Below are 20,032 nucleotides of genomic sequence, written 5' to 3'. Positions count from 1 at the left end.
TACAGATGTTCGAGATTGTGCGAAATGTTTCTTGATGAATCCCGTATATAGAAGTTTCGTTTTTAATTAATACATGTAAAAAATTATCAAGAGAAGATGATACACTTATCTCATAGTCTCGTAAACAATATTTAATTATATATTTATACAATATATTGCGTCTTTATATTGATGCAAAGTCATGTTGATATAATATACTAGCTAAAGTGTTATTTGTATGGATTATTTGCGTTTATTATGCATCCATTATCGCTACAAAAGGAAAAAAGAGGAGCAAAAAGAGATGAACACGATCCATCTAATATGACCTCCGTTTCATATTTTTACATAGTTACTGACAAGTGTAACTGCGTATAATGCGTATAATGATAACAAGTAGAGTGGGACGATACGAGACTTTAAATTGGATTGGTCTTCCACACCGTCGTCACTTGGTGTCGTGTGTTCGAAACTGTCAAGATAGTCGTGAATAGCCAACTTTTTTCTTTTTTCTTTTCTTTTTCTTAACAAGTTCAGTTTTCGAAAGAAAATGGCTTCTGCGTTTTTGACGCTGGTTACGGGTGCGTTATTATTATTGTGCTTCTACCTCTATTTAAAATACACGCATTGGAAGAGAAATGGGATTCCGTGCAGTAAAGGATGGTACCCGATAATCGGTCATTTTCTACCCCTGATAACCAAGAAACAAAGTTACAGTGAAGTGATCGAACAGCTATATCACGATTATTCGAATCACAGTATGGTTGGAATGTACAAAGGAACGAAACCAGTGTTGGTTCTTCGCGATATCGAGTTGATTAAAACCGTGTTGCAAAGTAATTTCTCGAAATTCCACGAAAATGCGGTTAAAATCGATCCAAAATTGGACCCTTTGTTAGCGAAAAATCCATTTTTCTGTTACGGAGAATTATGGCAGACAGGGAGAAAACGTTTGACTTATGCGTTTAGCAACGCGAGATTAAAAATCCTTTTTGCAGCCGTGAACGAAGTGTGTACAAAATTTCAAAACTTTTTGAACAGGCGGCTACAATCGAGTAAGAAATACGAAGTCGAGTTGAAGTCGTTGTTTTTAAAATTTACGAGCGAGGTTGTGGCTAATGCAGGCTTAGGAATCGAAGGTTTCTGTTTCGAGGATGACGAAGTAAAATCCATGTTTACCAATCTCGACAATAACGATTTCTTGGATACGTTTTTAGTTGGGATCATCATGCATTTTCCCTTTCTTACCAAACTATTGAAGATAAAATTCCTACCCCAGAAGCACGACAGATTCTTCAGGACAGTGGTGAGGAAAAACTTAGAGCTGAGGAGGAGCGATCCGATACCCAGGAACGATTTCATCCAATTAATGATCGACATGGAGCAGACGGGAGAGAAGATCGACGAGGAGAGTGTGGCGGCTCACGCGGTTTCCTTCTATCTCGATGGAGTCGAAACGTCCAGCGTCACGCTTAATTTCATTGGATGTCAATTGGCCATTCACCAAGACGTGCAAGAAAAGTTGAGAAAGGAAGTGAGATCGACGATCGAGAAACACGGAGGCGTGTTAACGTTCGAGGCGATAAAGGACATGACGTACATGAATCAAGTGATCAACGAATCCCAAAGATGTTTCTCGGCTCTAGGTTTCCTGGGTAAAATATGCACGGACGAGTTCGAGTTGCAAGGCTCGGATGGATTGAATTATCGCGCGAAACCTGGCACCGAAATAGTGATACCGATCTGTGGCTTGCACAAAGATCCGAAATACTGGGACAATCCAGAGATATTCGATCCGGAACGATTCAGCGACGAGAATAAGAAAAATATAGAAAAGATGGCGTTCCTTCCTTTCGGCGAAGGGCCAAGAATTTGCGTAGGAATGAGAATGGCTATGCTGCAGATGAAGAGTTGTTTGGCTACATTGATGAAAGACTACAAACTCGAAGTTTCGCCGAAAATGCAACTACCGTTGAGATTATCGCCGAATTATTTTCTATCGGCGCCATTAGGTGGTGGTTGGGTACTGATTTCGGAAGCCTGAAGTTTTATCGAAAAATCATACGTGCAAAGTTCGGAATTATTATTACGAATCTTTATTACTTATGTTCGGAGAAATAATGTTTGCGTAACATTCTTACCGATACATTATCTTCAAGAGATAAACGATGATAAAATTTTGCTGTTATTTTTCACTTCATTTCAATCGAATCTTGTTAGAGCGGAATATATTTGTTGTTAACGAATCGATAGAAAAAAAATATATATTTATATATACGATTCTTTGATTTCAATTGATCGTCTCCGTTACGTAATAAATAAAAAGCAGATAAATAAATGAAAAGAAAAGAAGGAGATGAATAGCGTTTATGGGAGTATGCCGAGTGCAGTTCTATCTCACGTGTCTCAGAATGTAGGGAACGAGTTTCCTGAGTGGTTTCCCGTGTTCACTATTTCTATGTACACATAACTGCGTCAAATACTTGTGTGTGTGTGTGTGTGTGTGTGTGTGTGTGTATACACGTTTTATATTTTTTATGTATATCGTATCGTTTATAACGTATGTGGAAAGAAACGATAAACTGGTGATGCAAGGCTCGTGCGTTTTCGATAAATAAAAAAATATATAATTCGTTACAGATCCACGGTCCATCGTTCGTGATGCAACTACAAAGAGAAGACGCGATGATATAAACGATGAAATAATAAAACATTTGCAAAAATTACATAAATTTATTCACACCGGTTTGGATAGATCGGAAAATTAATTAGTTACAAAGTTCAATAATGGACGCTCTGTATTTCGAAATTACCTTCGCTATGTAAATAATCGTAATTAATTCCCCGTTCTCGATATCAGATATTACGTTCTTTTAACTATTAAACTCGGTGTATAAACTCGATGTTTATCGGTTTACGAGGCAATTAGATAACAATCAATTTTCCAATTGTTTTATCCGTGATAAGTATGGCTGATTATATATATTTGAACATAAATTGTATACTTCCTCCTATGTTCTCTAACCGTTCACGTTCTTGATCGACATCACCTATTCTTTCGTTACCCCTTATCATTTCTTTCTTATCCCAGCCGATTGGTTCCACTATCAAGAGAAAGCGAAAAGAAGACGCGCGAAAATGATGCGTTCGTTCCGCGAACATGTGTGTTCGAAGAAAAAAAGAAGAAGGAAACGGGGCGGGGGGGATAAGAAGTGACGATAAAGAAGAAAGAGGGTGGTTGGAGCGTGGTGGATGAGGGGAAAGAGTTGTTCGCGTGGTAGTGCATCTTTCTCTGATTTCCCGTGGGAGAAAGTCGGCTCGCCGGCTTTCTTCTGCCGCGTATCGAAGGTAGAATCGAACGGAGAAGATAGGTGGGAGGATGGTGGAAGGAGTAGGTAGACACGGAGTCGTGTAACGCGCGTGTCCTCGCGGCGGCATGATTTATTTTATCGCTTTTCGAGAAGCTAGCATAATTCCACCCCACCGCCACCAGTTATTTACTCCCTTCCATCTTCGTATGGAAGGACGAGCGGAATGGAATCGAGGACCCCGGCGAGGAAGGGATCAACAGGTATAGAGGGCGACCAGTATCCCTCGGCTACGTCGAGAAGAACCGCCATTCTTTAACGCGGGTGGAAATATCGTGTCTGGATGTCGGACGTACAACGAAGAATTGTGTAAGAATTCACAAGGAGTTTTTTATTCATCGGGAGAGGAACGAGAGGGTAAAATTTTGGGGAAACTGATGGTTAAACATCTCGCGTATAAACGGGCGACAACTCGGAATGGAAGAGGCGAGGCGGAAGTTGGATTTGATTTAATTAAAACGGGCAGCGATAACAGCGATGCAGTAAATTGAAAATTACGGAGCGAACTAATCCTCTTAAATGGAATATTACCAGCGGAATACCCGACGAATTCGATTGTTTTTGACTGGAGCTACGGCAATAAATCAAACCTCTTCAATAGACATTCAATACTTGCCACCATTGTCGTCTAAATCCCCTTCTCTCGACTAACTCGATTCTTCTCACTTTTATTATTGTTTTTTTTCTTTTTTTAAATCGATTTTCATCCCATCTACCAATTATTCGACGAAAAGTATATTCTAACTGAAGGATACAAAAGAAGAAAGAAAGAAAGAAAAAAAAAATAAAGCTTCGATTAGTAATTTTAACACGGTATAAAAGATAAATCTAAAAAAAGAGAAAAAACGATCCCTCCCGGACTACTTTTGTTCTTCTTCTCTGTGTATTTCTTTCTTTCTTGTTCGACGATATTAGCGTCCCGGTTGAAAGGATAGCGGAAGAACGTCAACCCAGAACGTAATATACTTGCTCGCCGCCTTTTCCGAATGCACGTCGCCGAGGGTAAAGCAAGAGGGAATGGAGGGGGATAGCGACAGGGTCGTAGCAGGAAATTTCACGGAGTGGCGCAATAACGTTTCTTATGCCACGTTTCCGGAGTGGCGTACTGTTGGGGGGAGGGGGACAGGGGGAGCTTGCAAACTCAGCGTGCGAGAGAGGAAGAACGAGAGTGCAATAGAGACGGTGAAAATGGTAGGGAGAAGGAGGAAGAGATGCAGTCACTCTCTGGCATGCAATTAGGAGCTAGGCATCGCCCTGGAAAGGATTCCTCTCTTTCAGTGTTCCTGCTAGAATCATCCTTCTCTTTCTTCCCACAAGCTTTGCGTCTTTCTTTGTCTCCCTTTATCTCTTTCGCTCCGTTCGATTACGTACACTGATTTTCTCCCTTGCACAATTTCCTATAATCCACGTCAGCGCCGCGTCACACGCACACACAAATACCACACGCGCGCGCATTGCGAATAACGACTATAGGAAATAGTCAGGGAATCATAGCTCGAAAATTTGACACCTTTTCCTCTTGCCGATATCCCAAAACTATGATCTCAAATATAAGGGAGGGATCGTATAATCACGCGTTATTACCAAATTCGGTATTTTAAAAGTAAAGAATTCATCCGAAGGATGTAAGCTTCTCTCGTTCGAAGATCATCAAAGTTATCACCTGTAACGCACTGTTATCGACGATGCGTATAATGCAAATCGGGGGAGGGGAAAATTTCATTTCAACCCTCTAACACGATTTATATTAAAGAATTTTTTGCCGGCGAAACAAGAACGTACGAAACGTGGAGAATGGGAGAGAAGTAGAGGGGAGAGAGAGAAAAAAGGAGTTTGAAACATTGCCGCTGCGAACCGGTGAACGGAGTGAAGTAAATAGTGCCATTCAGTGCTACCAACGGTTGATTCCCGCGGGAACGGCCGGTAAACACTAACGCCAATCCCATCCCGCTCTCCCGCCCCTCCCTCTTTTCCCGCTGTCTGTCTATTTTTCGATTTTTGTCCGTTTCTCCGCTTCTGGCGGCCTCCCACTTCGCGACGACGCGTAATAACGATAATAAATCGTGTCCGAGTGATTTAAGGGTTCATTTAGCCGGCGAAAGTTTCGCGAGAGAGCGTAGGGATCCCTGGCAGATTATAGAGAATAAGTCATTTCTATTCTTGTCAATCCGTGAATTAGCGACACCGGTATCCGCATCCTGAACGATCCCCTCGCAAATTGCTCTTTCACTCGTTCTTTTTTTCTTTCTTTTCCTCTCGTATTCTTCTCTCTCCGCCCGTAACGTTGAAAAATGCGCAACCCCGTCCGTGGGGATGCCATTACGAAAACGGTGTACACGCGCCGGATCCTCGCTCTTCTCGTTTTTACAACGAAAATAGGTTTCAATATAAAGCGGATCGTTTTTATTCGTTTTGCACAGTTTACACGGCGACTGGTATGAAACTCGTAATAACCAGGAAAGTCTGTGCAGTTAAATGTTATCAGTTGGCAAAGTATCGATCACTCGACCGAGCGGTAGGGCAAAAATAAAATGAATCGTTCGAACAATAACGAGATGAAACGGATAACTGTTCAAACATCGATAAAATCCTATCATCGCTGAGAGGGCCACTAACAGAAGTAGCTCGTTGATATAAGAGGAAAAGTTCTATTACCGAGGAGATTAGCGAGGCTCGCGTATACGTGTGGTATACGATAGTAGCGTAGTAACAAATGAACACTCGGAAACAAACTTTCCATCTCTCTCGCCCTTCCTTTCGATCATCCTTCGATTTGGAGCAAGCGCGGAAACAATAGCTTTTAATCTCGGCCGGTCACAATGCGCGACTCTCCGGCATTTCCTAGCTGATAAAGTGCGGCATCGTCCACCGCCACCAGCTTTCGGATAACGGGAGAAGAAAGGGGACGGCGAGTGAGAAAAATAAAAAAGCGAATTCAACGATCTCGCGATTATCCCTAAATAACATTAATCGATCACGATGGCTTACTTTTAAATTCGATTCGAGAAAGTTAATACACCCCCGTTCGCTTCCCTCCTCTTATTTATCGCGTTCCTGGCTTGGCTAATGAACGAATCGATCGATCTTCCTTCTACGCGCGAACAAACGGACAGATCGATGGGGGAGGGAGGCAATTTCGTTGCGTCTGATTTTGTGTTCCGCGCGTATTCCGCGCGTATATACGAACGGATGGATTCCTCGTCCGTTAGCCTGGACGAGAAAGAAAGAGGGAGAAAACGGCGAAAGCATGTCTGCCGGTATCTTTACGACCTCCCAAGGACATAAAGTGGTGTTATCCCTCTGTAGCTGGCTCTCTGGCAAAGATGGTGTACGTACACACCCACGCGCGCGACACCGTGCACACCTCTATGCGACCAGCACACTTACAACCGACGCACATCGACGCACCCTTTCTGCCAGTTAGTCTCGCCGAGATACTAGGATAGCGATAGGACATCAGCCTTTAAACATCACTCTTGAACCGTGGACGGTTACAAACCTCGATATTGTCCGAGTAAAGGGGGATAAGGTGGCTCTGCAACGCTACGCTTTGCTTCAATGAAATTGCGCGAAAATTTTCTTTCACTCGTCTCATTAAAGTTATTTTGAAAATTATTCCCGAAAGAATTCGCGATGTTGTTTGGAGGTGAACGTGTGAGGTATCGTTTGAGATTATATCGTTGCGAGTTGCGGACATGCATATGCATATCTACGGGTGGACGGTATCCGTTCAACGGTGTAACAGGTGTATTCCTTCCCCTCTATGAGATACGACCTTCCTTTCCGCTCAATCTAACTTAAGATATTAACATCTGGATACGCGTGTTCAAATATTATCGTGTAATCCGGATAATAGAAGTACAAAGAGGCGATCGATACATTACGTTATTACGAGCTTCGAAGAGTACACGTGTGTGTATGTGTACACTACCAAGGAGAACGGTCGCGACTTTAAAACTTATATACGTGATGTATCGAATGCAACAGTCGAAGGCATTTTATACGTCTGACAGCTGTCGGTGGCAACGCTTACTATCATCCAGTTTGTATTACACCTACCATAAAGTTACGCGAGAAATCGATTTCTCCTTTTCCGTTACCTAGGAACGAATCGTAAAATAAAATCCATAAGAAGCAATGTTTCTGAATTTTTCAAACAACTCGAGGCTCGTATGAAACGCGGACTGTTTCTTCGTTTTGTCATTCCTCTTATCGTCCACGTATTTTCTACCCTTACTTCCTCAAATACGTTCTCCCTCCCCGATCCTTTTTCATTCTTGATACGCGGAAGAAAAAAAAAGATGCAAAAATTGTCTGTCTAGATATTCCACGTCTCCTCCTTTCCTTGTCTTCTGTGAGACAAGATCCGTGAAAGGGGTGGGGGCGCGAATAAGCGGCAAGAAGAAATAAAGAGGGGAGAAAAAAAAAGGGAGAAAGTCGCGAAACATTACTGCGAACCTCGCGATGGAAATTGAATTTCCAGGTCGAAAGTTCTCCGGGGACTTCCACCGTTACGTTGTAACGCTATATAACGAAGAGAGGTTTCTTTGGTAAACCAAGAAGCAAAGAGACAAACTCTGCGCGAGTCGATGGAGCGAGTTACGAGATGAGTTACGTGAAATTAGTGTCTTTGACCTGGATGAAAATCGGCTCGCCTTTGCGCCACGAATAATTTCATTGCGTTTCTGCGATGATGAAACGATTGGATTTCTTCTTCTTTTTTTTTATTATTCATCCATTTCGGATTTCTGCATTACTCGAAGTTGCCTGATCCGTATACGGTTAACTTTAAACCATATTCTCGCTGCAAATTTTCTCGTGAGTCGCTTAAGAAACGAACAAGCTCGTAAAGCTTCCGCTGTGACGTAAATATACGTTCAACTATTAAACGCTGCTGGAGCGCAATACGTAATTACACCAGAAAATAAATATTTTACCAGCCCCGTCTTATACTCTTTACGCTTAACGGTCTCACGTACGAAATTTATTCGCCGAGATTCGATTTTAAAGGAAAACGAACGAATTTCTTCCCCCCCTCCCTCCCCTCTTTCGTTAGAATTTCCGTTCCGTTAAATTTTCTCGATCGAGGCTGTTCGATCGGGTTGATCGGTGCAAAAGGATTCGTAAATCATCACCCTTCGCGCCATTATTGAATTTAATAGGAGCGTGGCAAGTTCATAAATCCGGTATCACGGTACAGTTTCTATCTAAACGGGTTCCCCAGAATGGGGAACGTATCAGAATTAAGTGTAAATCTATAGATTGGAGGATCCCTTTCGGAATCCTTATAGGGTCATTATCGAAGGAAACGGCGCGGCGTTCAAGACCAAGTGGCATTTCGGTCAATAGCAGTTAGTACTGTACGTGAAAGCGACACGCAAATATTGATTACGGATAGTCCTTGGCTAAAGCGTCGCGAATAAGCTGGAATATGCATCGCTTATAATGGCGGAGGGTGTAAGTTCGTGCCATCGAATAAAAAAAGAACTTAATACGCAAAAAGTTAACGAGGTTCGAGAAATAGAAATGCCTCGAAAACATATCTTAAATTCAGTTACGTTCAGCTTTGGAAATTGTCGAGTTTGATTTAAAAGAAGAAAAAAAAAAATCATGAAATATGTTGTTATTATAGCGAGCATCCCTCCCATGTGGAGGGATGAAATTTTTCTCTCCTCGTAATTGCTCTTCTTGAACATCCAGACACGCCCTCCATCGACCGTTCCTTTCGCGAATTAAGCTCGGGATAAGGAGATATTCGAAGACGGTAAGGGTGAGAAAGTCAAGGGCAAGAGCATGGGAATAAAACGAAATATAAGAAAAAAACGATCGTAGAATGGGAATGGAGTTGAAACACGTTCCATTATCCATCGAGGGAAATTCAATAGGATCAGAGTAATTCAATGTTCGATGCAATTTTTGCATCACGTGTTAGTTACGCGTTTTTCCATCCTTCTTATTCGAATAAATTTCCCGAATAATTTCCAGATATCCCCGGAGGATGAAAATAATTTCTCGTTTCCCGTGTTTTCTTTGTAAATAAGGGGATTTGACCTCGGATTAAATTTCAGATAAAGCGATATCCGAGAATTACTGACAATGCCGAACCGAGCAAGAGGGTGCAAAGTAAGGTCGAACAGAGGGTGTTAGCGTTTTACCCGCTATTTCGCCAATTTCTGCCGGAGAATTCGCTTTCTCTAACGGTTCGCTAAAGAAATAAGCCTTTAAATTTTACGAATTCTGAGAAACAGAGTTTCGTAAAGGTCATCATAAATTTATTCCACCCTTGGCTATATCCACGTTACGGTATAATTATTTTTTACGATCATAGTCAAGTATCGGCAATTGAAAGAACGTTCGAAACATTTGTTCAAATTTACGTTATTGATTAGCACGATAATGATATTAAAACTCGATAAGGAATTCGTATTTTTTAAATTAAATAATATTTAAATACGAGATTTTCAAATAAATAGATCGAATTTGAACATTGGCAATTACAAATAATATCTAATAAAGTGATTATGCGTAATAAAATACGATAATGTTAAAATGTTATTTTATTAATATTAATATTCGATATATACCGTGATTAAATTTAATATTATTGATATTAAATTAATAGCATTAATCAAAATAAAAATTTTTATCTATAGAGTGCATTTTATTTTAATAAATACGCGAGAAAACATATCGTATCCTTCCTTTAAAATAACATGAAATGAAATGAAACTGCATCAAGCTTGACATAATTCGTGAATAAATCATAGTATTGGAAATTTGATTAATAAAACTTTAATCGAATAATCGTAAATCAAACGAAAAACCAATTCTATACAATCTTCGAATATACCGAAATAATAAAAATTCGAATAAGGATAAAGAATGAAAAATATGTAACTATAGAACGATAGAACTTTGTCTAGTTTCCTTTTTAATTAAAACTCTCTTTCCTCTCATAACTTTCCATGCGACGGAAAATGTTTGAAAATTTCCCGATGGACTTACTGGCAAAGAACGTGAGATTGTGCGTGATCGAGTCAACAAAGGGAAAAATACTGAGAAAAGAAGACGAACCGAATTCGATATAATCGAATGAACTGCAAGATTTTTGTTTCCCTTAATAACATTCCCAAAAATCAAATGGAATGTACGCTTCCTTCATTTTTCCCTCGTCTTAATTGGATCATAGGGGGCCCATTTATCGAATGATCCGTAGTTCCACGCGGGAGGAAAAAAATATAAGGAGAAAAGAAACGGATGAAAAGAGAAATTCCATCTGTCGAACTTATAAACGATCGTCTCCCGTCCCCGATTTCATTTCACGAGCCGTCGCACACCTAGACGTTTCTTCCTCCTTCCTCCTTCCTTCTCATAATTGTCATAACTTCCTGCATTTTCTCGCCCTTTTATATCACGCCGCTCGTTCCTTTTTTTTCTTTCTTTCTCCGTTTCGCCACCCCCTATCCCCCGTATCCCCGACCGCCACAGAGGAAGACATTAGAAATAAATTACCGAGCAGCGTCAAAAATTGATAAAATATTCCCGAAGTGGAATATTTTAGCGATATTAGGAAAGACGAGTATGGCAATAATTCTCGGTCGAAGTGATCTAAAATTTAACCGTCGTCCCGAATGAATTACCGGGCGATAAATTGCGCTCATTCTTATATTTCTTTATCGCGAAATATACGAGAATTCTTCACGCACCCCTGGCTAATTTCCTGTTACCGATGCAAAGGGGATAAGATTTTCGAGGAATGCGAAAGTTAAACGGAGGAATTTGGTTGGAGAAACGGCTACCGGTCAGTGGTATACCGAAAAGGGACGAAGTAACGAATTTCAGGAAACATTAGACTAGCTCCCTTCAGACCGAACAACGATCCCCCTTAGTGGTAAGGGGAGGATGTCGGGTTAAGATCAGACCGAGCTACCACGATTCAGGATCGTCTTGTTGTAACCGATCGTAAAGGGGATCGCAAAGATGTCGCCGAAAAAGAAGGGAAACAGCACTAGAAGGAGAAAAAAGAGAGAGAAAGAGAGAGAGTGGAGTATTGACGTTGTGCCGCTTTTAAATATTGCATCCAAGTCACGTTCAGGACCGTATCCTCTCCTCCTTCAACCCTCAACCCCGATGCCCCCACCCACGCAACTTCGAGTCACCTCCTTCTCCTTTTTCCAACCCCACCAGCCAAGCGGCTGGGCTGAACGTCGCATAACTACCGCAAGGTTTCCAGGGAGACAAAGGAAAAGCCTAGAGAAAAGAAGATGGGAAGCGAGAGGCGAAGGACGAGAACGAGAATGAGAACGAGAACGGGACAAGAAATGATGGAGATGAGCAAGGGAAGAAAAAACACTCGTGGCTAGTTTTTTTCACCCTTGGTCATGATAAAGAAGAAAAATTAAAAAAGAAAGAAAAAAAATAAAAACGAAGGGAGAAAGCAAAAAATAATGCACGGAGAGGGCGAGGTTTTGTCGTTTGTGCAAGAGACATGTTCGATGCTTCGAAAGAATGAAAACGAGAGAATGAAAAGAAAAAGAGGTCTATTGGTGGGATATAAAATTGTGGTTATGTTCCCTTTGTCGCTTTTCCCGCTTTGTCGGCATCGTCATTAGAGTTATTTTCTAAACGATTTATTTAGTCTCGCGTTTGGGGATAGATGTTTGATGGTAAATCTTTAAATACCAAGAATAATACGATCGAAGAATATAAATGAGAAATAATAAACATAAAGTCACGAAGATATTGTTTCATGAACCGTAAAATCTATAATATACAATAGAATTTCAAGGAGAAAAGCGTGTCAGGGAATTTAACAGCCAAGTTGGCCGACCTTTAGCTATGTCTTTAAATATTATTCAAGAGGATCGATCGTCGTTTGATCGTCACTTTGTGAAATTCTCGTAAAATTTAATCGTAAAAATAAATTACAAGTACTTGTAAATATTGATAAATTATATAATAAAAATATATCAAATTTTCTAACTATTCGGGAAATTTTCAACGCGAAATATTTTCAATGTGTTCTTAAAACTGTAGACAGTTTATTTTATCGACTATTCAGGCAAATCAACTGTGTCAAGGCCATGCACAGAAAATTACACTATTGCCCTCTATAGAAAAATAATTTGCTCATCTAAAGTGCAACTGGTTTCTTATCTTTGTAATGTGTATATAATATAAAAATAATAAATTACCTCAGGACATGTTAAACTCGTATCTTGTTTATATAATACTTCAACGTTTTGTTATTCATAAGTATTACGAGCAAAATGTAAAAATATAGAACATACCAACTACGTCATTCGAATAGAATTTAAACGCGAATTCGCACGCCGTTGATGTCCTCGTTGACCTAACAAACTAAATAACGAGCAAACTAGCGTTTCAACCAAAAATATCGATTATAAAACACAGTTATTTGTCGATATATAATTTATAATATTGCGAGATACACAATTTTTTTCTTCAAAAATTTCGCGCGAAATAGGCAGCATGCGAATGGACCTATAGAACGAGTTGATTCAAAGAGAATTCCGTTTAAATGTTTGGAGACGCGGACAATTGACAATAATTTAAAACTATTGCGAAAGATGCGAGTGACTTTCGAAAAGTTCGTATTTAAGAAAAAAAAGGACGCTTACCGTGTAAATTTAGAGTATTTCGTTCCTAAGATGAGTGCAATTTTCGCGTCACCAGATTTTTCTTTCTTTTTCTTGTTCAAAAACTGAATGATTCACCTCGAACTGATAATCACAAAACCAAAAAAACTGATTTGTGAAAGAAGAATGTGAAAGACAACGCACGACACTATATTTCTGTATAAACGAACGGAACAGCACACAGCGCCAAGACAAGGTTAGAAACGTCGAAAAGTCTCAGTAGTGTCGAGCACAGAGTGTTACGTCTAGTTCGCCTCGAGGGCGTCGCGGCGCTGCCGAGCGACGATACGACCGCGTTCCTATGATCCCCCTACGAATATGTCCCCCGTTTTGTACCTTTCTCCCGCGCAAACGCTATTGGCCACCCCTCCAATCCCCACCAACAAGCAACATCCAGGAATGTTGGTTTTCGTCCGTATTGTTCGCTAATTTCTACGATTGCCCTCGTAACAACTATCGGAACGATTTTCCGAAATTTCGGCCACTGATATCTATGCATATACACTGTACACTTCACTTTACTCGTGAGAATACGTACTCATTAACTACCATTGTTTTTAACGCTTGTTTAGAAAAGCAATCCTTGAAGTTAGCTCCCAATTGGATGCAAGTTCAAACAAGAAGTTCGTTAGTCATATGCAGTATTGTTAATTGATTTGTCGAATAAATCCAACTTTTATAAAGAATAATTATTCGATAAAATAGTTAATTTAATTTTTACGGTCATTTTTGTTTCTCAATTTCATATTTTGTTTGAAATATTTGAAAAGTTTAAAATATATTTAGTCTCTCAAAAATTAAAGCGTAGTTGATCGTAATGGCGATTGTACGTTATAGAATAGATCGATATGTCATTTATCAATGTTTAAATTGTTGTGTAAAGCAGTGAATAAAATTTTGTGATAATAAATTGTGACTTTTTAAACGAAATTAATGATCAATATATGTACATATATGTCGTATATTCGATATTGTTAAGTAAATATAAACTCAGGTTTGTGAAAATTTTGTTCGATGTATTCAAATCTATGATACGATTTCTCAACATAAAGGATTGAATGCATCTATTAAAATATGTGTACAAGATTTTTCTCTTCGTTATATAAAGTTTTTCTCAAAAATAATCTGTTATTTACTTCGCGATAGAAAACGAACGAAAACTTCAGAATGGGTGAGTAATTTCAAATGTTTTTTATTGATTGCTCCGATTTAATCGTATTTCATGCGATTATATGGAATCATGTTGAAAGTTCTCACTGTTGAATTGCCCATTTTATTTTTACCTGAACTTTAATATTTTATTTATATCAAACGTTTGATTCAGTTCAATGTACTTTTATAAATGTAACTAAGGTTAAATGTCGTTTAAGGTTATTCGAAAGCAAATCAAGGTTATATTAAAACATCAAGATAAAAATGTCATTTGATGATTATTCAAAATTATATCAAGATTATTAATAACGCGATAATTCTATAATCTGATCTATATTATAAAATTAAATTATATTAAGAAAAATATTAGAAATACAGTGATGAAAGTTAAAACTGTAAAAACTTTTAGAATAATTCGCTAAATGCAACAAAATCAAATATCGCTATCGTTGAATGATAATTTGTATCAGGCATTCAGCACAGAATGAACTTTTGACGAGGGAGCGAATAATCGATAAAATCTTTAACAATCAGAAAATGAAAAAGCTTACGTGTGCATTCGTTCTGGCAAGGCGTTCTGCCAGATAATCGAAATCCCGTTAATGATTATAATAGACAATGGATTCAGGAAGCGTGGCACGAGCAGTATGTGTAATTGTGTATTTGCCAGAAGGGAGGGCCACAAAAGTGAGTTGCAGGGTCGTGGCACACGTTTCCTACGACAGGCGTACAAAAATCAATACGAACGGTTACGTGTACTCGCAATTTGCGCATATCTTGCATCATTTTTTTTTTTTTTTTTTTTTTTACATAAAACCACCATGTAATATTTCATACAAGTGCGAATTGCAGGAAATGGTTTGAGATATCACGTAGTTATTCGCTAAGCAAATCCAACCGCGAATCTTCAGAAATTGAGGTTAAACTGTGTTAAATTCAAACACCATAAAAATAACGAAGCTAATATCAGAGTTGAGTTAAATTGGAAATTTTCATTAGATCATCAGGAGAAAATATCATGAAGTAATTACACAGAAATATATATATACTATGCCGTTTTAATTTAAATGATTCCATCTTTTTCCTCTTTTTTTGTAATTACTCGCAATATTTTCGTGGAAAGTTGAACTCGAGATACTCGACGCTTGGTTCATCGTGATTAAGTCGTACGTTTGATGTATAGAATGGGTCATTTAAAATTACTTTTTATCATTCGTCGTTGAAGTAAAAAAAAAAAAAAATCTCATACGTCACATTTCATAAACATAATACACGTAGAAATTTGAAATTATACTACATATTCTACTTTATATTCTACTGTGTACGGCTACCTTTGCTTCTGGCATTTACAAACATTCGAGGATTCCAGACGTGTTAATTATACCGAGTCGGTAGGTCGGACAGAAACGATTACCCGTCGACTCGTGAAAAAATACAATTTCCCAAGTAATTTTGTGTGCTGTTACTTCGGCGGTCGTTTATTTATTAAAACATTCAACGGCATGAACCTCTTTAAATCACGCGCATCCCTCGAGTATCTCCGTGTCCCTCTAATATTTATTAATCTCATCCGTGCTGACCGCTCTTGGCATATACTTTACAAACATTCATTTAGTTACAATCCGAGCGTGATATCGAATTCACTTTTCTCGATCCAATATTTATCGATCCAATTTAAAATTTTCCCAAGAATTTTTTTATTCAACAAAAATATACAAATTGATTTAAATTATCGTTAATTTGATTTTCCGATACTTGCTCGATATTATTTGTCGTGAACAAATTGTGCATCATTGTGAGCCATTATGTAAAACGCTTAAGAACTCTGTAAACATTATATGAATAATTACATAAACAAGCAAATAGAGTGTATTAAAGTTGCACATAATTAATTAACGTCCCGTTGTGTTCGACAAGGGAATTAACAACCATTGTATCGTTCGGCCTATCAATTTATTAGGTTCACCTGTCCGGCTCGAAACCGTCCACGGACATTAAACGATTATATTTTCCAGTCGGTTCGTACAAGCGAGCACATTGATCGGGGGATCCTAGTTAGTTTACACGTCAAAGTTTACCAAAGGTTCTTCAGGGCCGATGCACCGGACCTTCCCATCCTATGGTGTACACTTTCCCGCAGACATTGTGTTCATTATCTCACGTATAAAGACCTATACCCGGAATACCAAACAACGTGACCGTGTACATAACTCGTATATGAGACACGTGCATATACGTGCCTCATTACATGTGTGCAATAATAACATATATACTTATAGAAATAGACCTAACACCCGGATGTTGCCGTGCACGCTCACACCATTGTACCTGAACAGAATGGGATGAGTCAAGGCAAGCGCATTAGGGGTGGGTGATTGTAATTTCACACATGACGTAACGCATGTCCCCCTACCACCCCTGTTTTCTACCACCCCTCTACGTCACATCGCTTCTCCGTATGTATTTTGCCTTCGTACGTCCAGCATATCTATTCTACGCAATCTATGGAAAATCTTCTGTTCTCTCTCTCTCCTTTTCTCTCTTTATTCTTCTCACTTGGCCTCTTCTCTCTGTCGTCTCCTCGTTTCTTGCTCTCTCAATTTAACAGACAGCACTCCGCTCTTCCTTTCATTACGTCTCAGCTTTCTAATGCCAGCTTTCCTCCGCTGCTGGAACCGCAATCATACCTGTAGTCACCGACTGATTGGAATTTTCGGTTGAATTCGGCGACATTGATAGGCGGATAAGAGATTCGGTGATGCGAGAAATTAGGCACGCGCGCGAGATTTGTTGTCGTTTACTCGAAGGTGATCGACATTAGGAATTCCGTTTATCCGTTGTGTACGCGTGAAGTGTCGACCTGAGTTTGCCCCATTAAGAGATTGCGTTGAAACGAAGGAAGGAACGCGGAACAATGATCGATAGAGTTGTCTTGTACGGCTTATCGTGTCTTAATTTATCAAAAAGCCTGGAACGAACTATTTATTTGTAAAAATATTGCGCAAAAATCTGGAAAATTCTATCTCCTCGAAATACACTCGAACAATTTCGTTCATTAAAAAACTCTAAACGCCGGAAGAATCATCGATTATTCCTTTGAATTGAACGCGCTTTATCTTTGGCGCATAGATTTGCCAATTAATTCCCCGAGTAAGCGGCACCATTCGTACCCATTTATTCCTTCTCGTAGATGCATATCTCTTTCTGCATAATTGCGCAACCTGACATCCCTTCCTCGGCAATCAATCTCAAACACTCGCAACATTTGTTCTCTGCTCTGAGAATATATCCTTCGCCTAAATCGTTGCGCGTCTAGGTGATATTTAATATCATCTCTAAACCGATGCCGACCCTTGGTACAGCGAGAAAGAGGGTACAGGAAACAGTCGGAGGGAAGACAGAGGAACAGTACTGCTGTTACAGCAGAAAGGGTGGAGGGACAAGTTTGGTAAGGGGAGCGTCTTATCAAAAATTAAAATTTCATTCGGCCAGACCGAGCTTCTCTATCTCGATCCTCGAGGCGGTTTAGAGCTAGAGGAAACGAAAGTAGTGGTAGTGGGAAGGGGAAGGGGAGGTGAAAGTCTAATCGTGAGAAACTAACTTTCCCTTCGAGAAAGTTTCGTCGAACCTTCGTTCTCCAATCCCGCGCCTTCAGGCTGGCCATTTTGTTTGAATTTATTTCCGCCGCTTCTAGCTCTGGATTTGAACGCGCGTTTAAATTTACGGCCACGTTTTCCCACCCCAATCGATTAAAAAAAAAGAACCGTTACTTATTTCACGCGTACTCGAGCGGATTCGTTTCTCTCTTCGTTCGCCGCGAGATTATCACAGTCGGGAGAGTAAGTAAGAAGTACAGGTGAAGTTTTCAGTCAGGATCTTTTATCGCGCCATCGAGCTTAATTGCCAATCCCGCTTTTATCCCGCGGTGTAAGTAACCGGCGGAAGCCGAGATATGAATTTATCATTCCGGCCAATCCTATTTTAAACCCCTATGGCGGCCACGATGAGAATGCAAAAAATGTAATTTAAAGACGAGTTCGCCCTCCACTCACTTTTCATTTCCGGCCCACGATTCGAAATAAGCTTTATCGCTGTGTTACAAAGACTGCCAACATCTAGCCGGGAAGGAAGATTTAAACGCGTAATTACGCCAACGAATCTTCTTGTTTTGCGCATAGGGTGACCCATTTTGTTCCGTAAATGGATTTATCCCGAAACCCCGCCGAATTGGAGCCGTCTGATATATAAGATTGGTATAATTCCTTTATAATTCACCGGTATCGTAAACAACAACAACAACAACAACATCTTGGTCGAGACGATTTTATCATCGTGACATTTTTCCACGAATTTCCAACGACATGTTCAATTCGAACTATCGAATCGGTCACGTTTTAACAATTCGTTTCGATTAATCTCATATTTCGAGTTTAAGAATTCATTTTGGAATTAAATATTCTATACACAGAGCATGGCAATTCATTCGAAACGGAAAAGCGAGTTAATGATTCACGCCAGTATACGGAATTTCTTCTCCCGAACGAAAGGATAGGATAAATGTTGCACGATTAATTGAAACTCGTAGTGTAAACACGCAAGATGATTCGTAGCTGATGTAGCCTGCGTATATATTTCAGTTTTATCGGAGGAGAACGAAGCCACGATCCGCGAATGTACGCTTGATTAATCCCACCACGTGTTCGCCGACAACGCTCTGTACCCTCTGCACGTTGTGCGAAAAAATCTTTTGCAAACTATCAACGAGGCTTTTATCTCCGATTTTAACCACACGCCGATGGTATCGACGTCGACGCGACAACGCTACAAACACGCGAGCGCGAAAAAAAAATTTCCACGCTCTCTTCTCACAGAATTTTTCTCGCTCCCCCTCCCCTAAACGGCTGCGAACCGAGCGCGCGAACATCACGCCCGAGCAGAAAGCCTGGGCCTGGGGAGAGGGTTGGAGAACGCGAGAAGCGAGACAAACGAAGGTTGAATGGCCGTTCGCAAAATTATTGGATAGAAAGAGGGAAATCGGGTGCAATCCGTGCGCGGCTAACCGCAAATGCCGAACGAATATATTCGTCCCTTTCCTCTTTCCCTTCCCTTTATCCGCGCGTGTCTTCCTCCTCTCCCCGCCCCTCCCCCTCCTACCCCGTCAAATTTCCTCGGTTACCCCGCTCTTCCCCCTCTCGCTCGTTCCTCTCGACCCGCTCATCAGAAATCATTGCCACGCCGCCAATTGTCAGCCGGTGGTACACCGGATTGGCTCAGGCGCAAACGCGTTATCTCCGTTATCCGAAAAGCATCACGGATTCAAAGGAGTTCCTTTGAATCCCCAATCCCAACATTTACAACATTTTCCAACTTCGTTAATCGCGTCTTATCACGCGCACCGTAATATTTTTATCTTTCGGGTATAAACCGACGTCCAATCGTTCCCGTGGCCCGGTTTATCCAAATGTGCTGTTACATTCGAGACACCGACAATCGTTTCTTTTTTTTCTCTCTCTCTCTTTCTTTTTCAATACACCGATGACGCGGCATCGTTCACGATCCCGTTCCCCGAGGGCGCATCCTACAAGTAGTTTTATTCGAAAAGTTTCTCTCTCTTTCTCTCTCTCTGCGGCACGAAACCGGGGCCAGGGAGTTATTTTTCTAGGAAAAGGGGAAGAGGGGGCAGACGGCGGTCCAGTTTGCAGAAGGTGAACCTATTCATATTTTTTCCCCTTTAATATCCGCGCTGTTCCGCGTCATTGTTCTCTTTCGTGGTGTGGCCCGCCTTCGATCGACCATCGTTCTCTCGGTTCCTCGCTCATCGGAAATCATTCCCACACCGCCAATTGTCAATCGCCAGTAGTCCGGATTGGCTTC

At 40.3% G+C, this 20,032-nt stretch overlaps 2 protein-coding genes across 8 annotated transcripts in view; one reads left to right on the top strand and one right to left on the bottom strand.

Annotated features, from left to right (window-relative positions):
- Positions 1-13,308, bottom strand: part of LOC108002709 (protein Fe65 homolog) — a 113,118-nt gene extending 99,810 nt beyond the window's left edge. For 3 of the 7 annotated variants that reach the window (XM_017064529.3, XM_017064526.3, XM_017064528.3), the window contains exon 1: positions 12,989-13,307. The gene's annotated coding sequence lies outside the window, so the exon portion shown is untranslated. Of the gene's footprint in view, positions 1-12,988 lie in introns of all 7 variants that reach the window. The other 4 variants (XM_028669170.2, XM_062071248.1, XM_062071250.1 and 1 more) reach the window with 3 other exon arrangements.
- On the top strand, positions 20-3,956 carry LOC108002715 (cytochrome P450 9e2). The gene has a single exon (XM_017064539.2). It carries the CDS (start codon positions 530-532, stop codon positions 2,021-2,023), a length of 1,494 nt encoding a protein of 497 aa, XP_016920028.2. The 5' UTR covers positions 20-529; the 3' UTR covers positions 2,024-3,956.
- Positions 13,309-20,032: the final 6,724 nt, after the last annotated feature.

The sequence above is a fragment of the Apis cerana genome, linkage group LG2 (genome assembly GCF_029169275.1).
Source record: "Apis cerana isolate GH-2021 linkage group LG2, AcerK_1.0, whole genome shotgun sequence".
Classification (NCBI taxonomy): Eukaryota; Metazoa; Arthropoda; class Insecta; order Hymenoptera; family Apidae; genus Apis; species Apis cerana.
The sequence above is the reverse complement of the archived record's forward strand: the minus strand, read 5'-3'. Positions and strand labels throughout refer to the sequence as shown.